The sequence below is a fragment of the Mobula hypostoma genome, chromosome 23 (assembly GCF_963921235.1).
Source record: "Mobula hypostoma chromosome 23, sMobHyp1.1, whole genome shotgun sequence".
Lineage (NCBI taxonomy): Eukaryota > Metazoa > Chordata > Chondrichthyes > Myliobatiformes > Myliobatidae > Mobula > Mobula hypostoma.
The window spans coordinates 26,528,571-26,549,476 of NC_086119.1; the positions used below are offsets into that span (position 1 = coordinate 26,528,571).

Consider the following 20,906-nt stretch of genomic DNA (forward strand, 5'->3'; position numbering starts at 1 on the left):
GCCGGTGATGTCTTCATCGAACACAATGTTGAAGTAAACTAAATCTCTTTTGCCTATGCATGATTCATATCCCTCCGTTCCCTATTCATATGCCTATCTGATGGCCTCTTTCTTAAATGCCATTATCATATTTGCTTCCACTATTGCCCCTGGCAGAGCATTTCCAGGCACTGTATATTTAAAACAAAACTTGTCCTGCACATCTCCTCTGAATTCTTTTCTCCTCTCACCTTCAAAGTTCAAAGTGCGTATGTCACTGTATAACGCCTTATGATTCATTTTCTTGCAGTAACACAAAGCAATACAATGGAATCACTGAAAATCTACACAGAAAGACTGACAAACAACCAACGTGCAAAAGAAGACAAACAGTGCAAATAAAAAATAAATAATACTGAGAACTTTTGTATTATTAGGTTACTTAACATACTCAATATAATTAGTATATTGAACACTGAGGACCTTGAATGCATGACCTCTATTTGACATTTTTATCCTGGGAAAAATTTTGGACTATGTATCTTATCTATGCCTTAAATAATTTTATAAACTTGCTTTTGCCTTTGGCATTCCAGAGAAAACAACCCAAGTTTGTCCAACCCCTCCTTACAGAAGTTAGAGTAGAGCTCACAGAGGAATATTTAACCACTTTACTTTATAGTTTAAGGCACAGGCACTTGACATTAAAGTGACTGACTAGTTTCCAGAAGAAACATTGGAGGTGGGAGGGGGGCAACTAGAAAGGCCCTCAGCAATATCTACACCCAAGCTGTCAGGCCAAGAGCCAACATGGGGAATTGTGGATCCTACTCCACATCCAAGTCCTGCAGATGCAGTGAGGCGCGCACAAGCAACGCCATTTGGTGTATCCATTTTTGAAGGACAGCTCCCGCACAAGGCTTTACCCAAGCTCACTTTGTGAGCGCTGAGCTGGACTATAACTACTGACGTAAACAGAAATGAAGATGTACATCATCTTTAATGTAAGACAAAGTCTCATGGTGTTTCACAGGAGGGTAACAACAGGAATAGAATCCTCTTTTACACCACACACTGGGATGACACTATCATATCACAGACATTAATTCCACACACCAGATATCACTGCTGTGACCATCTGCAGCTTTTGTAAGTACTTCATAATCCAACTTGTATTTCAGATCTTTACCACATTCTCCATTGACTCCCTAAACAGTTTGTTTTGACTACATTATTTTATTTCAAAAATTTTTGGGGTCAGAATTGCATCCCACAGTTGAAACATCTGTGCAAGATTTTTTAAACAACTGCATCCGACAAATGGCAGGCATGTTCATCGGTGGTAGATTTACTGGACTAATTGACATTCATTGCAGCAGATTAAAAGCTTCTTGATTGCTTTTTAATTATCTTTAATAAGCCTTTAACTCATACTAATTTGGTAAATGATATAACAGTTTGTCATTTTGCCCTGTTGACATTTCAAAATGCATTGTACAAATTAGGTTCACTTGAACAGGGTGCACTTCAAGAGAGTGACGACACAGTATTAACCTCTTCTGAAGAGTTGTTATTCTCCTTTCACAAATTAACATTCCTCGTGTCTTCTGTAGTCATAATCCAAGAGAAAGCGCAGCAGCAGATAAATCAAGTTTTTGTGTCATTGCCGTTGTGGCTTTTGTTATAAAGAATAGCTTGTGCTAAACATAATTAAGCAAATACTTAACCAGTGAAATCGAACTTCAACATACAAACGTACATTATGCCTATTGGAGCAGGCTTGGATTACTCATTTTGGAAGGAGACTTTCTTACCTTTTACTCTGTATAGCCACCTACCTCATCAATCTAGATTGAAACCCTACCATTTCAAAAGCAACGTCATCTTTGAGTGAAGTTTAATCATTCATAGGAGTTTTAAATACAGGTACAACCCCCACCCCCTCCCCAACACACTGCACTGTAGGTAATAGACTTTCACCATTACAGAATTCGTAAGCTGCTTCCAAACAATCTGGGCTGTGGAATAAAAATTTTCTCTGATGAAATTTTTTGTGAAAAGAAGTCAATTAATAAACTTATTTTTAAACCAACTGTTATTTTTTGACACGTGCCGGTGACATATCTTTACCTTATGGAAAATCATGATGTGGATGATTTTTTAAGGACAAAATGTTGTTGTTGCCCTTTTTCAGGCCTCGTGGCGCATCAGGCGCTATTTTTCCATTTCCGTAGCATTTGACTGTTTTTTAGGAGGCTAAGTTGCCAGCTCGATGTTCAACCCAGCACAGATGGAAAGCGTGCAAGAAGCTGGCTGGATTCAAACTCGGGACTATTTGCCTCAAAGTCTGGTGTTAATTCCACTACATCTCCGGCTGGGGGAGGACAAAAATCCACTCCCGCTTAATTTGGGGATAATGGGGGGGTGTCACCTGTATTGAGTAAGTGGTGAATAATCAATTGAAGTGAATGAGATTGATGAGATGAGTTTTGGTAGAGAGGGAAGGTAAGAAAGCTTCTTTTTAAAATAGTTAATCTAAACTGTGGTCGGGCATGGCAGGGAGAGTTTTCTTCCTTCTACCGTCTGCGTGAGATGTGGGACTTTCAAGAGACTTTGAACATTTTTTACTGTGCCCATGGCCTGTTCTTCATCAAGTTATGGTACTGCTTGCACTGTTGTAACTATATGTTATAATTATGTGCTTTTTGTCAGTTTTTCAGCCTTGGTCTGTCCTGTATTTCTGTGATATCACACTGGAGGAATATTGTATCATTTCTTAATGCATGCATTACTAAATGACAATAAAAGAGGACTGCGTGTCCTCATAATCTAATCTAATCTAATCTAATCCAAACCTGTTCCTGACTATGGTGGTACCAACAGAGCAGCAGCCTGTGTGCATGTACATAGAGAACAAGGGAGGGCTGGGGAGAGACTAGGTTCAGAATAAAATGAGACATTGCTCTTTGCTGCACACAAATGGGCTGTCATTTTTTAAATTTATTACAACAGTGACCAAAGCTGCTCTAATGCTGCAAAGTGCACTGGAATGAACTGAGGTGGTGAACGGCTCTTCAAAAATACGAGCACCTTTTACTTTTAAGCTATTTATTTTATTTGCATTAATGCATTTGCTTGTACAATTTCAAGGCGTGTTTCTTTGTAAATAAATCCTTTTGGGATTCGCAAGCATTCAGCACAGAATGTTAAATTGTTACAGTATGTTCGTTTTTCTTTGAAGCTGTAATAATGGTGTGCTGCTTTAGTACTCCTTAAAATAAAATACCTTGAATATATTTATAATTTAATCTGTTTTACAGGCCACCACACTGTAGTAAGGATGTAATTTTAATCCAAAGAGGGTGCAGGAAAGATTCATAACGATATTGCGAGGACCATAGGTCATAGTTGCAGGCACACCAGGGAGCAAAGAGGAATCAGGTGACCTCAAAGATTTTATATGAAGGGCACAGATAGAAAGTCCGCCTTTTTTTCTAACATGAGATTGGGGTCTAAGAGCAGAGAGCACAGTTTTATGATTCGTCAGCAAATGATTTTTAAAGGGGACCTGAGGGGCAAATTTTCAAACAGAGGGTGGTGGGTATATGGAATGAACTGCCAGAGAACGTGTTTGAGGCAGTTATAATTACAATACTTTTGACAAAAAGATAACTTGGACATGGACAGGAAACTTTAGAGGGATGTAGGCCAAAGGCTTTTTTTCTGTATAACTCCACGACTATGCTACTGTCCGCATTGTAGTTGCAAGTTTTGGGTAGTGGTTTTGCATCTTGGACATTTCTCCCAAGAGAAAGTCAATTGATGAAAAGAAATGCAAATTACGCTAGTTGTTAAATTCAAGGTACAATTCTGAAATCTTGCAAACCTTTACCTTGACTTTAGGGCCATTTTTTAACCTGAACAACAAAATTAAAAAAGAATTAAGTTTCATAAAGCACACAATAATATCATTTTCACATTAAATGTAAAGAAGTAAGTTAAAGTGAAATAATTTAGACTTCCGGTTATAATGGTGCTACCAAACACATGCAACAGCTTACAGGTAGTTCAAATGGCAAGAAATTCGACTAAGATATCAATAAAAACATCTTTTCTGAGGTAAATTGTGTTAAATTATCCCCCCAAACAGACAGGGATGAGCGATGGCGAGGTGAGTTTGGGGAACAAGCTGGGCTGGTTTGTTGCAGAACCAATGCAAATGGAGTGAGCCATTCGGAGAGGAGAAGTCGGGGCTGCAGCAGAGGAGTTCTGTTGTCCGTACAACTTCCCTGGGCGTGAGGTTGGATTGCTCTGGGCACCACACCGAGCAGATTTGAAGAGCTTGAGAACAGCTTCAGGCTGCGCGGTGAAATCTGAGCCCGGAGCAAGTCGCTGGGTGGCCTGTTCAAGGCTTCACAGCCGCCAGGTCCTACTGTGAGGCATGATCCGCTGTTTAGACAATTTAAATGCAGGCCCAGATCGGAAGTGAGAGCCGACTTCGCTGTCTCTCCGCGATCTTCACTGCTCTTTTCAGGTGCCAGAGTCTGTTGCTGCAGTGGTTCCCAGGTACAATGCGAGGTACAATCCATTGTTTGGTCGATTTAAACACTGGCCCAGAAAAAACAGGGTGTCTGGATCCGAGGCGAGAGCCGACTTTGCTCACTCTCCACAATGGTTACTCCTCTCTCCGTGGCACTGAAGCTACGAAGACAGCCTCGGCTGCTGTGCTTCATGCCTGTTCATATGATGAACTTATAAGCCTACTCTGGGCTGCTCCGGGGCTCAGATCTGAGGGCAGTTTGGTGCAGAATGTTGTCGCTTGCTCAATTGTTTGCATGATCTGTATTTTTTTCCCTCTCTCTTGTGCATCGGGTGTTGGCCTTCTTTTAAAATTTTTTTTAAACTGTGTTCCTTTGGGTTTCTTGCTTTGTGGCTACCTGTGAGCAAACAAATCTCAAAGTTTGATAAGTTGTGTATTCTTTGATAATCAATGTACAGCACTTTGAACTTTAAATGCCATTTACCTCTTGGGGAACTTGAACTAAGAATCCCACAGGCAAGAAACTGATGTAGCAAAAATTAGCAAATTCGCACTAGAGGATAATGCTTTTACTAATTTGCCTAATTTTTGGCAACTTGCAGTAGTATCAGGCACAGTTAAACTGAATTACCTGTCTTCCTCTCAAAAGTGATTCTTGAAATGGTATGTCATCAACTGACTTGTCTTTTAACAAATTAGAATGCATACACTTGCAGCTTAACCTCATGGATGCAAGATAATTTTGTCACAGGAGTTAAAAGTGGGTCTGTTGGTTGGTAGGTCTGAACTACTTCAAAACAACCTCTCTGCTAAGCAACATCTAAGTATTACAGACATCCCACCTCTCCCGGAACTTCTGGGAGTCTCCCGCATATTAATAGTGGCTCCCTGATGCCCGCAAATTATATACAATATCACGGAAATCAATTTTTTTGAGAGCGAGAGAGCAAGAGAGAGAGCGTGCACACGAGCGAGAGAGAGAAAGCAAGCGAGAGAGAGCGACTGAGTGAGAAAGCAAGCAAGAGAGGGAGAGAGAGCGAGCGAGAGAGAAAGCAAGCGAGCGCGCGAGCGACCACGAGAGAGAGAGAGCGAGCGAGCGAGAGTGCGCCATTGCAGAGTGTTCCAAAAATATACATAAAACATACGTCACCCCAGGCTACACTAAAGTGTACCCCTGCCTAATAGGGGTCAAAAATAATGACAGTGTTGCTCGCTGCACTGTTTGCAATGGTGTTTTTTTCTATTGCCCATGGTGGGTTAAGACTGTAAAAGACATGTTGAGGTGAGTTTAACAGGTGTCATTCGTTCATTAGCATAGCTAACGTTATTTAAACTAGCTGGCTAGCTGCTAAGGAGCTACTCTATTGTAGACATCACACCTCTCCCGGAAGTCTCCCGCAAATTGATGGTGCTACCTCCCTGAAATGAGTTTTTGCAGGGTATTACATGTGTAAATTTTCATTTTTTCTCATTTTTATCATTGGATGTCTGCTTATGAAACCAGTATTTTGTCACAGTAAGTTCCTATGTAAAATATCATGGAATGTTGAAGAGAAAGTCCACATTAAGTAATGCCATGATAGGAAAAAAAGGCCCATTAATAGATGTCATGTAGTACATTCATCATCCATTGCATTATATCTTCACCAGACAGAGGCATCACAGTAAATCAAGGCAATTGTTATTATCAGCACCAAACAGTTGACTGAGTTAATGAAAGTCAGCTGAAAACCAAAAATTTTTCTTTGAATATTTGAATGAAATTTAGTTTCAGCATTAAATTTTCAGTATTCTGTTTCAAATAAATCATCCTTAGAATCTGAAGCAGCAAGTGTGATGTGGAATTTAAGGCAGCTTTGTTCTTCTTTACAGCAACACACATAGGATGCTTCAGAGATGAACTGAAGGAGAAGGCTCTGAAAGGAGCGGTGTTTTATGACTTCCGTAAAATGACGGTTTCACAGTGTCAAGACAGTTGTGCAGAAAGGTAAGGGAAGATGTGTTCAACATCAATTTTATGTATTTACCTTTTTTCACATTCCTGCATTTTTCCTAAATAGCTGTGACTATGAGAGGAACTCTATTAAAGTTATACTGAATTTGTAAAAGGACTGGTTGGTCTTAAAATGTCTGGTCTGGTCCTCTCTTCATCCAGCTAATGTCACCAGTCCTTTAAATGACCTTTGGTGATTCGAAGATAGGTGGAGGGGTAGGTAGTGTTGAGGAAGCAATGTGATTGCAGCAGGACTTCGGCAAATTGGAAGAATGGGCAAAGAAGTGGCAGATGGAATACAGTGTTGGGAAATGTATCAGGGCATCAAAGGATATAGCGAGAAGGCAGATGTATGGGTTTGAGTGGGATCTGGGATCAGCCATGGTGGAATGGCGGAGAAGACTTGATAGGCTGAATGGCCTAATTCTGCTCCTATGTCTTACGATGTTTGTATTAACGTCCTTTATGTTGTGAATTGCGTAACATCTTAAATCTGTTGGGGTATGTGACTATGTCTTCACTCATTTTATGAACTTAGAGACAATGCCTTAAGGAAAAGCAACATACATTAAGTTGCAGCACAACAAAATAAAAAATGCTGGACAAATTCGGTGGTTTGGGCAGCATGTAGGGAGAGAAATGAACAGTTGATGCCTTGGCCAGAGACCCTTCTCCAAAACTGAAAAGAAAGAGAGCAAAAGTCAGAATAAAAGAGTGGGGGGTGGGAGAAGAGCAGAAGCTGTTGGGTGATAAGATGGTGCTCCTAGCTTGCAGGATCATCGGAGTCAGTTTGTGATGAGAATCAGATCATTTTAGAACACGCTCTCTTTTTTAAAAGACTTCCTTTGTAATCTGATGGCAAATTTGTCTTCACAGAGGTTACCTTTATGCTGGTTTGGAATATGGCGCAGAATGTTACTGTGGAAATCGAGTGACCTCCGCCAGTGCAAAGCAGGGTGATTGCAACATGGAGTGTAAAGGGGAGAAGCACACAATCTGTGGTGGTGTTAATCGACTGTCGGTGTACAAAGTAGAAGACCTTCGACCAAGCAGCAAACGATGTATGTTTCGTTCTTGGAAATACTTAAAGGAGCATCATCCAACAGCAAGTTATAGAATGGTGCTAATTCATGTAGCAGTACCTTAAACCCTTTAGTGGCTTAAAAACTTCAGCCAATTTACCTGTATTTATTTATTTATGGCACGTTCTTCACTGTATATTAATTCATGATTTTATCTATTATTTTTATGCGTTCTTTGTGATGCGAATATGGGGAAACAGCTGTATGTTGCCAGGAAATATGAGTATTTCTTTAAAAGGTTCCAAAGCTGAAACCAAAATGATCTGTCCTCATTATGTCTCTGAGGGTCCCCTTGATGAATCATCTTCTTCTTCATCTGCTTGTTGGTTTTTGTCCCAGCATAAGTTATCCATCTTCTAAGGAAAGCCTTTCAATGTAAGGTTACACACATAAAAATTGCTGGTGAACGCAGCAGGCCAGGCAGCATCTATAGTAAGAGGTACAGTCGACGTTTCGGGCCGAGACTAACTGAAAGAAAAGATAGTAAGATAGTCAGTTAGTCTTGACAAAGGATCTCAGCCCGAAACATCGACTGTAGCTCTTCCTATAGATGCTACCTGGCCTGCTGCGTTCACCAGCAATTTTTATGTGTGTTGCTTGAAATTCCGGCATCTGCAAATTTCCTTATGTTTGCGTCAACGTAAGGTTAGTAGCTTCTGCTTTGCTCGCACTTTCCCTAAAAGGACAGATGTGGAGTCAAAAAGAGAGACCGCACAGAAACGGGCCCTTCCACAGACAAGTTCACTCCAACATTGACCACCTTTCCGGTCAAGATGGCGCTTGCGTACAATGCTCATTTGATCAACATTTTCTGCATAGATCATGAAAACACCTATATTTTACTCTAATCATACAATGAGCCCATTTTAAAAACTCTCTCTACGTTTACGTTAACTGTCCCAGATTCCACCACTCTTACCTATCAGGGGGAATTTACAGTGGTCATTTAACCAACTAATCTGTAGGTCTTTGGGATGTGGGAGGAATCTAGAGCAGCCAGAAAAAGCTCATGCAGTCACTTGGAGAAGGTGCAAACTGCACATTGTGAGGCTAGGTTTGAACCCAGGTCTCTGGTGCTTCGGGCAAAAGTTCTACTGAGTGTGTCAGTGTGTAATCTCATAATTTGCTCAACATGGGGCTTGAACGACCGACCCTGAGGTTAAGAGTCTTGTAGTCATGAGTCTTGTACTGACTGAGCCAACTGGCCTCCTTTTCAATTTCCTCTTGGGGCAAGATCCCAGACTTCTTCTAAAGAGGAGACAAATTGGGTACCATAACCATTAATTTGAGTTCATATTTGAATTACCATTGTAGAACAGAAAATATTTATTTGTTTAGAAATTCCTACCTAGTTGATAGTACAAAATGAGTTGTATAATCACATCAGTACAGCCCTCTCTGCCTCATTTCAGCATATTGACACTTATACATTGAATCTTGGAGGCAACGGCATCCAAAACCTGGGATTAAATTATCATCTATTTATTAATAGTTGTTGAAATATAATCAGCACCATTGTCTTCAATAAGTCATTATAATATGACTTTGTGTTTATGATGGACATTCCCTCGGTGGCTAGCTTGCCAGCCATTCTCACCAGAAGTGCTTCAGGATAGCTTTTCTTTTTTGTAAAACAAGGTAATACAACAAATAGATTAAATTCTGGTGCATTAGCCACGTTTGTGTATAAGTAGCTCTCCTTTTTGGGGTACTTAATTTTAGGAACAACTGTACCTTCAGTGAAAACTCCAGTATCTGCTCTCGATTTAACCAGCAACTGAAATTTGTAACCACTAGCACGAGGTGCACAATGTGAGAAATCTGAGGCAGGTGGAGCACCAAGACCAGCACTGGTAGTTGTGGGGTGGGGGTGGGGGTGGGGGTGGGGGTAGAGTATGCTGTGCTCTACTAGGAATTGAGAAGCCTTCCTGGCACTTGAAGTGGGTGCAGGGAGATAGTCTGGCTGCAGGAATGAGAGTGAAAGGTGGGACATCAGAGACAATGTGACAGGTGCAATGTGATCTCAGCTGATGTCATGACAGCCCAGAATAGATTTCAAACTTGTATCTTTCCCAACAGACCACAGATGTCAGTGGAGCTGCAGAGTACTGTGAGATTCATGGGTACCATAGTTCAGACCATAGATTTCTTGGAGTGTTTTATGTTTTCCAGCACTGCTGAAAAGCTGTTGACTGGATCAAAGTTTAATCAAGGTGGCAGGAACGGAAACATGATCCAGCAGCCTGGGAGTGTTCATTCTGGCACTGGATATGGCAAATAGAGTGCCCAGGCCTCCACTAGGAGTGGAGAGGCAGATCGTCCTATCTTCCACTGGGAATTGAAAAGTCTTCCTCCACTTGAAGTGGGAGCAGAGAGATGGACTGGCAGCAATGAATGGGAGGGGAAGGTGGGACATCAGACATAATGTGATCTCAGCTGATGCCATGACTGTCAGGATGGAAAGTTTGCTGATGTACACGTGGTTAGAACTTGTGCACAATCTCCTTCCACTAACTTTATGCAGTTCTTGAAAACAAATACTGGAGAATGGACAGATTTAACTGCATTTCTTGATCAGAACATCATCTTAAATTACCAAATAGAAATTTAGTTGATTTAATGGTAAATTTTTAGTCAATTTACTGCTGTATGAGAACTTTCCTACATTTTCTTTTCCAACAGTCTGGAAAACAAAATTTCTTACATAGGTCTGTTATGTGCAGTTTCTGTGATTTGCTGAGAGTACAATAAATACTCCACATTAAACTGATTGAAATTAAAGCAATTATCATTAAATTTGTCAACCACTGACTTTAAGTAGAGATTGCTCATGGTTTGGAGAGGATCATGTGTAAATTATGTGTGCTCAGTCAAGGGTTCTTGACCTTTTAAAAAGTCCATTGCAGAGTGTATTGTCTTATATACGTGAAACATGAAGAGTTCAAAGGAAGTGTGCACTGTTTATGTAAGAGCTCTTCACAGTCTATCTCCCAGGAATTTTCTGTAAATTATATATTGTTACCATCCAGTCAGTCACAAGCCAAAATCCCTGTAATAATTGGTGTCCTCAGCCTATTTTATAGCAACTACACCATGATCCTCCCTGGGTCTGAAAGAGCCCATTCAGATTTCAAAGCAAAAAGCCAAAGAATGCAGATGTTCTGCATCTGAAATATATATTTTAAAAAATTGCTCGAGATATTTAGCGGGTCAGACCATATATGTGAAGACAAAAAAAGAGACGGAATGCTTGAAACCTTGCAGTCGTATTACATTTTAGGTCACATTTGGAGTGCTGTGTCTGTGCATTTCTGGTCATTACCTTACAGGAAGGTCGTAGAGGCTTTGGAGGATGTGCAGAAGAGGTTTACCAGGATGTTGCCTGGATTAGAATGTATTGGCTATGAGGAGAGTTTGGACAAAATTAGATTGTTTTCTCTGGAGTGCCAGAGACTGAGGGAGATCTGATAGAAGCATATAAAAGTTTGAGAGGCACAGCTAGGACAGATGGTCTTTTTTTCCCTGGGTAGTCATGTCTTTCAGCACAAAAGCCAGATGCAAATTATAATACGGCAATATCATTCCTTCTGAAATTTAAATGTTTGCCACTAAATAATATCAGGTGGAGACCAATCAGAGAGCTGAGGAAAACTACATGGATTCACCCCTGCGGTTGTACAAACCAACATCTCCCGAAGCTTGTAATATATCCTCTCTGAGCTGATACTGAAGGCATCTGCTTTTTTTGTTTACAGAATGTCATCATTACAATGCCAAGACTTTGCTCTGTTCCAGAGGCCAGTCAGTCTTTTTATAAATAATGCTTGTCGACTGAGTAAAGTTGTTTCTTGAACTTGCCCTGCAGCAGCGATTTCACGTCCATTCCTCAAGACCATAAGACATAGGAGAATAGAGGGGCGTCCATTTAGAATAGAGATGGAGAGGAATCTCTTTAGCCAGCGGATAATTAATCTGTGGAATTAATTGCGACCAGCGGCAGTGAAAGCCAAGTCATTTGGTGTATTTAAGGTGGAGGTTGATGGGTTCTTGAATAGGCAGGGCACGAAAGGTTACGGGAGGGAAGCAGGAGATTGGGGTTGAGAGGGAAATGGATCAGCCATGATGAAATAGTGAAGTGACTTGATGGGCTGAATGGTCTAATTCTCCTATATCTGAAATATCTGAATTGGGCTGTCAGTTAATTGGAGCTGCTACTAATTTGGGACAATTCTTAAAGAACAAAAACTAATCGAGGAAATAACAGGGATTCTCTTCATTTATTTGGGACAATGTGCCCCTTAATTGGAACAGGAGACTTTCAATTTTTTTTTGAAGTGGATAGTTTGACAGTTGCTGATTTCTCTCTACTTCCACCTAATGCTATCTTTACAGTCCTCATGTGATCGGGGACTTCCAAAGCAGAGGACAGAGGTCAGGGTAATGAGTTCAACTTCCATCATCTAGTTACTTTCCATTCAATGAGGGACTGTGGATTCCAGTTTATTGCGCCATCGGTTAGTTAGGGCAGCCACTTGTTTGGGACCACTCTTAAAGAACAAAAGCAAATGAAGAAAATTCCCTTTGTTAATTTGAGACACTGTGCCACTTAATTGGGACAGACAGCTGTTGCCAAAAATGTTCTAACTAGTGTCAGTTGCGTGCACGTCGTGTGGCCATTAAACACTACACTACTTAGTGAGAACAGTCTTCAAACGGCATCAGTTGCAAGTGTTTCTGTTCGAAAAGCCATGATTTTTGTCACTGATAATAAGCAAGAAAGAAGCAGTAAGCAGTAAGACAATTCATAATTATTTTGCTCACTACGGTTACATGCATTCAGGCCTGGAGATGCCAGGAATGGCTGGGGAGTGAAAGTGAAACAATGTCACTACTTCAACAGGTTAGGAACAATGAAGAATTTGAATGTATTGACACTCACTTTGAATGCTACAATGAAAATGAAAACTTGTAAGATGCAAACATCGAAAGTATTGTATGAACACAGGTCTATAATCTGTACTAGGTGTCTGCCCTGATGTTGCTCATTTACAGTCAATCAAAACTAGCACACCCTGAATAAATTTGTCTATTGATGACTATTAGGAACTAAGACATGGTTTTATAGCACTGCAATAGCATTGGTAATATTCTGGTTTGTTCTGTATTTCAAATGATATAATTTGTTCCTCAGTGGAATGATAGGTTGTCTTTTTTTATACTATTTTAACCATTTCCATATAACGTTGGCCATTTGGGACAGCCACTTAATTGGGCCAAAATGCACAGGTCCCAATGTGTCCCAATTTACAGGAATCCACTGTATTTGTGTGAAGGAGCAGGCATGGGGTGTACCTAATAAAGTGGCCACTAAATGTATGTTGAAAGGTTTGGGCAATGGCGATGACCTTGTACATTTTGTTTCATTTTCAAAGATTGCACATCTGCTCTAACCTGCAATAGTTAGAGCAAGTCAGCATTTCTGATCCATTAAGTTTCTTGATCTTTCTTTCAAATGAGTCTGAACTTTCTCCCTTTTTTGTCCTTTCTAGTCCTTTTTGGTCTTTGATTCTTTTGTTGGTCCCTCTGAACTTTAGAAAAGACAGGTCATAGCTACTTGATTGAATACTTTCATAGGATCTCAAAACCTATGATTATCTTATCTCCCCATCTCCTCTTTCTCAGAGGATCTATGGATCCTTGAAACCTTAAGCTAACTCTACATTCTGGTTTATTTCACCTGTTTTGCTATTTTAACCTCTAACACTGATGGTCTTGATCTCTTCATTTTGTTTCCTTCATCTAAAAAAGCATCAAGTTCACCTTTAAGGAATAGATCATCGTAGAAAAATTACTTACAATGTGATTGTTTTGTGTATATATCCTGCACCAGGGAGAGAAAATGCTTGTAATCTGAAAGCTCCCTTGATGCCTGTTAGCTATTTTTGCAGGTCCTGTGGTTCTACAAATGCAATTTATGCTTTTAAACTAGAATCCATCTGTGTTATCATATTTTATTTAGAAATCAAAATATAATGTAAGATGCACTACTTCAATGTTAGTTTCTCATTATCTGGGAGGTGCATGAGATGTGCAGAATTAACACTGACCCTCAGCTTTTTTCTGCCACTGTCTACATTCAGCTTTTGATGAAGTGATAGATATTGCATTATAAAAATCCTCCCTGATACTGAAAGTAATTACCATGAGTAAATAGAGGCAAAATTTCAAATTGTTCTTCTTTTCGATTAATATTCTCTTTCTGTATGGACTGTAATCTTAGTCAGAATTGAGAATTCAGATTCATTTATTTAGCAAATGCACAGTACATCAAAACACACAGAAATATGTTGTTTGCATTAACAACCCAAGGATATGCTGGGGACAGACTGCACGTATCGCCACACATTCCCACAGCAACGTCTTTTTAAAAACATATAGATTAGATTATGGGGACACTCAGTCCTCGTTTATTGTCATTTAGTAATGCATGCATTAAGAAATGATACCATGTTTCTCCAGTATGATATCACAGAAATACAAGACAGTCAAGACTAAAACTGACAAAAACCACATAATTATAACATATAGTTACAGAAGTGCAAAGCAAAACTGTAATTTGATAAGAGCAGACCATAGGCACGGTAAAAAAAAGTCTCAACGTTCCGGTAGCCGCATTATCTCACGCAGACGGTAGAAGGAAGAAAAACTCTCCCTGCCATGAACCTCCAGCACCGCAAACTTGCCGATGCAGCACCCTGGAAGCACCCGACCACAGCCGACTCTGAGTCCGTCCGAAAACTTCGAGCCTCCAACCAGCCCTCCGACACCGAGCACCATCTCTGCCGAGTGCTTCGACCCCGGCCCCAGCCGCCAAGCAACAGGCAAAGCCGAGGATTCAGGGATTTCCCCTCTGGAGATTCTGGATCGCACAGTAGCAGCGGCAGTGAAACAGGCATTTCAGAAGTTTCACCAAATGTTCCTCCGTGCTTCTCACATCCGTCTCCATCAAATCAGGATTGTGCACAGCATCCTACTTGACAGATAACCGACATTCATTCCAGAGTGGCGGCTGCGCGCTGCATCGCGCTGCCATCTTCTCTTCTGCGGATATATTTGAAGTCCAGCTCCAACCTGGGTTTAAAAGAGGCTGGACAAGAAAGAGTCAGTTCAGTTCATAGTGTATCTGAGTTTGATTGCAACATTTATGAAAGGTATTGGATAAGTACATGGATGCAAGACGAATGGAGGGTGAAAATCCAGGTGTTGGTCAATTGGACTAAGCAGAATAACAGGTTTGTCACAGGCTCGATGGGCCAAAGGGTCTGTTTCTGTACTGTAAGGCTCTATGGCTCAATTAGGTCAGTAAGTTATTGACACTAACACTTTTGACCTAGCATACTTTGTAAATTTAATAGAACCTAGGAAAGCTGGGAGCTAAAGGCAGGTGAAGACAGCTACTACAGGAAAGTAAGCGATTCCCACCTTGTGCTCCCAATTCCCAGTCCCTCAGTCCCTCAAATCATCCTCTTTCAATGAGGTGAGGTGTCAAATCTCACATCTATGGTCAATGGGCTCCCACACTTCCAGAGAAGCATAACATACAACTTGCTCTGGAGGTGCTCACCACAGATTAGAAGACTAAAACCAACCAATAAGATCAACTTCAGTAAACATGAGAAAGTCTTCAGAAGCTAGAGATCCAAAGAAACACATAAAAAATGATGGAGGAACTCAGCAGGTCAGGCAGCATCTATGGAAATGAAGAAACAGTCAATGTTCTTCTGGACTGAAAAAGAAGGGGGGAGATGCCAGAATAAAATGGTGGGGAGAGGGGAAAGAGGCTGGCCGGATATTATATTATACTATATTATATTATGGCAACTTCCATAGTATGCAGGGAATCTGAAATCTTTGCTTTTCCCAACAGAACCTACCCCTCTCTGCTCATAGAGCTTGCTGCTGTTAAAACACGGTTCTGAATTCTGCTGCATCTCAGTTGACTTAGAATTCACCTGTTCTCAATGACATTTCCTTCTCAGTCCCTGCATTATTTTCATGGTTCTCCATTCTCATTGGTTAGTGAGACATCCAGTGGCGGGTTCTGAACAATCAGCCAACAAAATATCCAATCAAAAGGCAGTTAAGTAACGGCAGAAGCTGTTAGCTGCCCTGAAGCTGCAAAGTACTGCCCAATACTGTATACTGAACACATTTATTTCCATACATTAATTTGGCGGTGCACAGTGGTTAACATATCTTTCATGTAAGGGCCCTTGACAGTAACTTTATATTCCGCATGAGGCCCAAGACCTCACGTGCGATGAAATGGGTGGAGAGGGAATGGGGTAGAGGAACAGTTGGTGCATCAATGAAGGGGTGGAGGGCTGGGTGAGGTGGGGGTGTGGAAAGTGTGGTCATGGACAAGATGGGATTGGATTGTTGGGGAGTGGGGGGAAGCAAGGGAAAGACTCAGCAGGGGGTCTGTAACATAAAGATCTACCTATGTTTAGGTAGATCGAGGCACTGAACTTGATAGGCCTGGATGTGCCCAAGGAATTTAAGGATCAACAAAGTAGGCCTTGCATTCTCAGTTAACTGCCCGCAGGGGCATTCAAACAACCATATCACGCCTTTGGATGCAACTGCACCGATTCTAGGACCTATGTCCTGTTGTGAGCACTGTGTTTGGAAAACCAGAGAGGAAAATTTCAAACCTTCTAAACCATGCATGGGGCAAATAAATGCTGAGTTACAAAATAGCACTTCTGTGTCATGTTATCTGACACCTTAACAAAAACTTGCCTTTATCAAAAAAAAATGTTTTTATGGAAGTGAGTCAGCAGGGTTGTGCAGCAGCATGGATGTCCTCTGGTTTTTTCTCACATTCCAAAGACAAGCACATGGTTAGAGTTAGTAGGTTGTGGACGTGCTATGTTGGTGCTGGAAGCATCGCGATATTTGTGGGCTGCCCCAGCACAATCCTCATTGATTTGATGCAAATGACGCATTTCACTGTATGTTTTGATGCACATGTGATAAATAAAGCTAATCTTATAAATCTTACAGGGAGAAGTTTACAGCATTTTGCAGTCAGAATTTAGCCCCAAGCTACAAAGGACAGGCAGCCTAAAGTTTTCAAAAAGGGTTAAATATTTAAGGAGAGACAGAGGGGTTTAGAGAGGGAAATCCAGTGTGTAAGATCTGGGCAATCTGACCAGGCCTAAAAACAAAGTTTCTAATGTCTTTACACAATAGCGTTAGGGAAAGGCAAGAGGCCGCAATTAAGTGGTAAAACGGAGGGCTTGGGGAAATACAGTGTTGCAGGAGGTTACAGACATTAGGAGGAATATAGCAATGGGTGATGCTATTCTGAAACTGTTAAATTTGAAGCCTGCTAGTCAATGAAGTATAGTTGGTCTGAAACTAGAGGGAGGATGGGTGAATGGGACTTGCCAGAGGACAAGAGTAACTGTTTTCCTCATGGCTTTGGTTAAATGATGTTGCAAAATGATACATTGTATGTCACTTCTTGCTTGGAAAAATAATGCAATGTTCCATAATTAATGTGCAAATTGATGAGCAAATTCAGTCGATTGCAGCCTGTGCTGAGATTTGTAAAACTCTAGATTTTCTGTTTGGTTTGTGCCACCTCATCAGTTGCTTTACGCAGGGGTTTCCCTTTAGCTTGCTCATTATATTAAAGAACTTGCTGGATATGTACATAAACTTTCTGCTGTGAGCTTAACGAAAAATTAAGGCTTGTAATTCAGACTATAAGAAACCTTTTGAATAGCATAATTTTAATGTCTTGCTAATCCAGGTCTTTGTCCTTAAAAATGAACAATTTGATCATCCTTATTTACATTTAGTGGCCAATTTATTAGGTACACCTGAGCACCTGCTTATTAATGCAGATACTGTAAAAAAAACTTTTTAATTTACATTATTTTTTGTATTTTTTTTCTCACGGTAACACGTCGAAGCTGCACCCTCTCTAACATGCTGGTAGAGAGAGTTTTATTTGGGTTTTCTTTAGTGCTGGAAATGGTTACATCCCGATACGCGGCACAGAAGCAAGGTCGCATTGTGTATTCCACGGACCAGCAAATCCCGGCCGGCTTAGCTAACAGAGCAGCGGACACCCCTGCTGAAATCTGGAGGAAAACACACAGTGGATGCAGAGGGGGATCACAGAGCCGAGGAAAGAGGACCGGGTCGAGACAACAGAGACTTCTGGAGAAGAGGAGTTCGGTGGTTAATACCATTCCGCCTGACCGGAAGTGCACCGACAGCGGTAAGCGTAAAGGAGTTGGGTGCTTACTGATCTGGTTAACAACGGATGGTGCAATCCGGGGTATATTACGATCAAGGAACGTGTTTGTAGACTGGATATTGAACTTTTTACTGTTGGACTTCGGCCACGTTCCACCGTGATACAACACTAGGCGGCACGGGAGGTCGTTCCTGCCTGTGGCCATCGAACGTGCAGCTCCTCCCGTGGAGGGTCAGACACCCTGAGCCAATAGACTGGTCCTGGACTTATTTTCCATCCGGCATAGTTTGCATTTTGTTGTTTGATTGTTGGGGTTTTTTGTATTGCTATATTTACACTCTATTCCTGGTTGGTGCGGCTGTAAGGAAACCAAATTTCCCTCAGGATTAATAAAGTATATCTATCTATCTATCTAAATAATCAGCCAATCAGGTGGCAGAAACTCATTGCATAAAAGCTGCGAACATGGCCAACAGTTTCAGCTGTTATTCAGAACAAACACCAGAATGGGGAACAAATGTGACTTAAAGTGAACTTAACTGTGGAATGATTGTTGATGCCAGATGAGGAGGTTTGTGTATCTCAGAAATCGCTGATCTGTTGGGATTTTCACATACAACAGTCTCTAGTGTTTACAGAGAATGATGCAAGAAACAAAAAGAAACCTAGTGAGCGGCAGTTCCATGGGAGAAAATGCCCTGTTAATGAGAGATATCAGTGGAGAATGGCCAGACTGCTTCAAGCTGACAGTCACTCAAGTAATCACGTGTTACAGCAGTGATGTGCAGAAGAGCATCTCTGAAAGCACATCATGTCAAATATTGAAGTGGATGAGCTACAGCAGCAGAAGACCACGAACATAACATTCAGTGGCCACTTTATTAGGTACAGGAGGTAACTAAAAACACGGCCACTGAGTGTAGATCCAGGAATCCTAGATATTCACAGCACATGCTAGTACTTTGAGTTGCTGTATTTGATGCAATGCAACAAATATGTTAGAATTTACAACCAACACACATCAAAGTTGCTGGTGAACGCAGCAGGCCAGGCAGCATCTCTAGGAAGAGGTACAGTCGACGTTTCGGGCCGAGACCCTTCGTCAGGACTAACTGAAGGAAGAGTTAGTAAGAGATTTGAAAGTGTGGGGGGGGGAGATCCAAAATGATAGGAGAAGACAGGAGGGGGAAGGATGGAGCCAAAAGCTGGACAGGTGATTGGCAGAGGGGATATGAGAGGATCATGGGACAGGAGGTCCGGGGAGAAAGACAAGGGGGACCGCCTGTCCCATGATCCTCTCATATCCCCTCTACCAATCACCTGTCCAGCTCTTGGCTCCATCCCTCCCCCTCCTGTCTTCTCCTATCATTTTGGATCTCCCCCTCCCCCTCCCACTTTCAAATCTCTTACTAACTCTTCCTTCAGTTAGTCCTGACGAAGGGTCTCGGCCCGAAACGTCGACTGTACCTCTTCCTAGAGATGCTGCCTGGCCTGCTGCGTTCACCAGCAACTTTAATGTGTGTTGCTTGAATTTCCAGCATCTGCAGAATTCCTGTTGTTCGAATTTACAAATCATTTCAAGTGTTACAAACACAAGAAACTCTCCAGATGCTGAAAATGTTGCATAACAGTGCTGGAGGAACTCAGCAGGTAAGGCAGCATCTGTTGTAGGGAATAAACAGTTGACATTTCGGGCCAAGATCCTTCATTTGGACTCAATTTGTTACATTTATTTTGTCTTGTGTCTTTTTCTCTCTCCAAATCTGATACTTCTCTCCTTTTCATTTTTATTCTATTTTGAATCTGTGTAACTCCCAATCCTCTCTCCATCAATAAAAAAAAGATAATTTTTTTTCCTGCTTTACACTCCTCTTGTCCCTCCAAAATTACCTCCACCTTCAGGAGGGAATAGTCCAAAATAAAAAAGACACAGACCAGTAAGGATTGTTGAAACAGAAATGGAGACAAAGTAGGTTACTACAAGCTAGTTAGTTCTATATCTGTCGGGGGGTGGGGGGATATTAAAAAGCTATTTGTAAAGCCATTTTAGCAAGTCACTTAAGATTTTTAAAAAAAATCAAGCTAATAGGGCAATGGTTCAGTCAAAGAGAAATCATGTTGAAGTCATCTATTTGAGCTCGTTGAAGAAGAAACATGCTGTTGATAAAGGGGAACTGTGAAATTGCAATAATTTGATTTCAAAAGGCAATTTATACATTACTGCAACAGAGACTATTGTGAAAAATAGAAGCCCATTGTATAGCTGTTAGAAAATGGGTTGGTTATCAGGAAACAAAAGCAAGCATAAACAGATCTTTTCCTGGTTGTTAAGGTGAAACACCAGGCCCCAGCGGTGATTACAATTAATTCAGACAACCTGTGGTGTAGTTGCTAAACCTGCTGATGTGGCAAAGTTGGACAGTTTAGTGGATCCTGTAGAGCACATGCGGTGGTGCTGTCTGATCTGCTGAGTTCCTCCGGTATTTTGTGTGTGTCGACCGTGTACTGATACAGATAGATTAAGTGAGTAGTGAAAGTTCTGTCAAATGGAATATAATAAAAAACAAAAATTGTCCATTTGGCTGGCGAATGCAGAGACCTGAAGTGTAATGCAATCTAGGTGTCTGAGTGTATGGTTGAGAAAGGGCTAGAGTGCTGATTTCAGCAAGTCATTAGGCGAGCTATCAGAACAATACAGTTTATTGCCGAGGAATTGAATACATTCCTGGAGTTTATGCTTCAGTTTCAGCTTTGGGAAACTCAAGCCTGGAGTACTGTGTGCAACATCAGTTTCGATATCTAGAGAAGGATTAGATTATGAGGACGCGCAGTCCTCTTTCATTGTCATTTAGTAATGCATGCATTAAGAAATGATACAATGTTCCTCCAGTGTGATTTCACAGAAACACAAGGCAGACCAAGACTGAAAAACTGACAAAAACTACATAATTATAACATATAGTTACAACAGTGCAAGCAATACCGTAATTTGATAGAGAACAGACCATGGGCACGGTAAAAAAAAAGCCTCAAAGTCTC

General features: G+C 41.1%; 1 protein-coding gene across 3 annotated transcripts in view; it reads left to right on the plus strand.

Annotated features, from left to right (window-relative positions):
* LOC134336737 (sialate:O-sulfotransferase 1-like) overlaps positions 1 to 20,906 on the plus strand; it is a 147,732-nt gene that overhangs the window by 71,719 nt on the left and 55,107 nt on the right. For all 3 annotated transcript variants that reach the window (XM_063031150.1, XM_063031151.1, XM_063031149.1), the window contains 2 exons: positions 6,392 to 6,506; positions 7,389 to 7,573. In XM_063031150.1, coding sequence (XP_062887220.1) covers positions 6,392 to 6,506; positions 7,389 to 7,573 — 300 coding nt within the window. The remainder of the gene's footprint in view (positions 1 to 6,391; positions 6,507 to 7,388; positions 7,574 to 20,906) is intronic.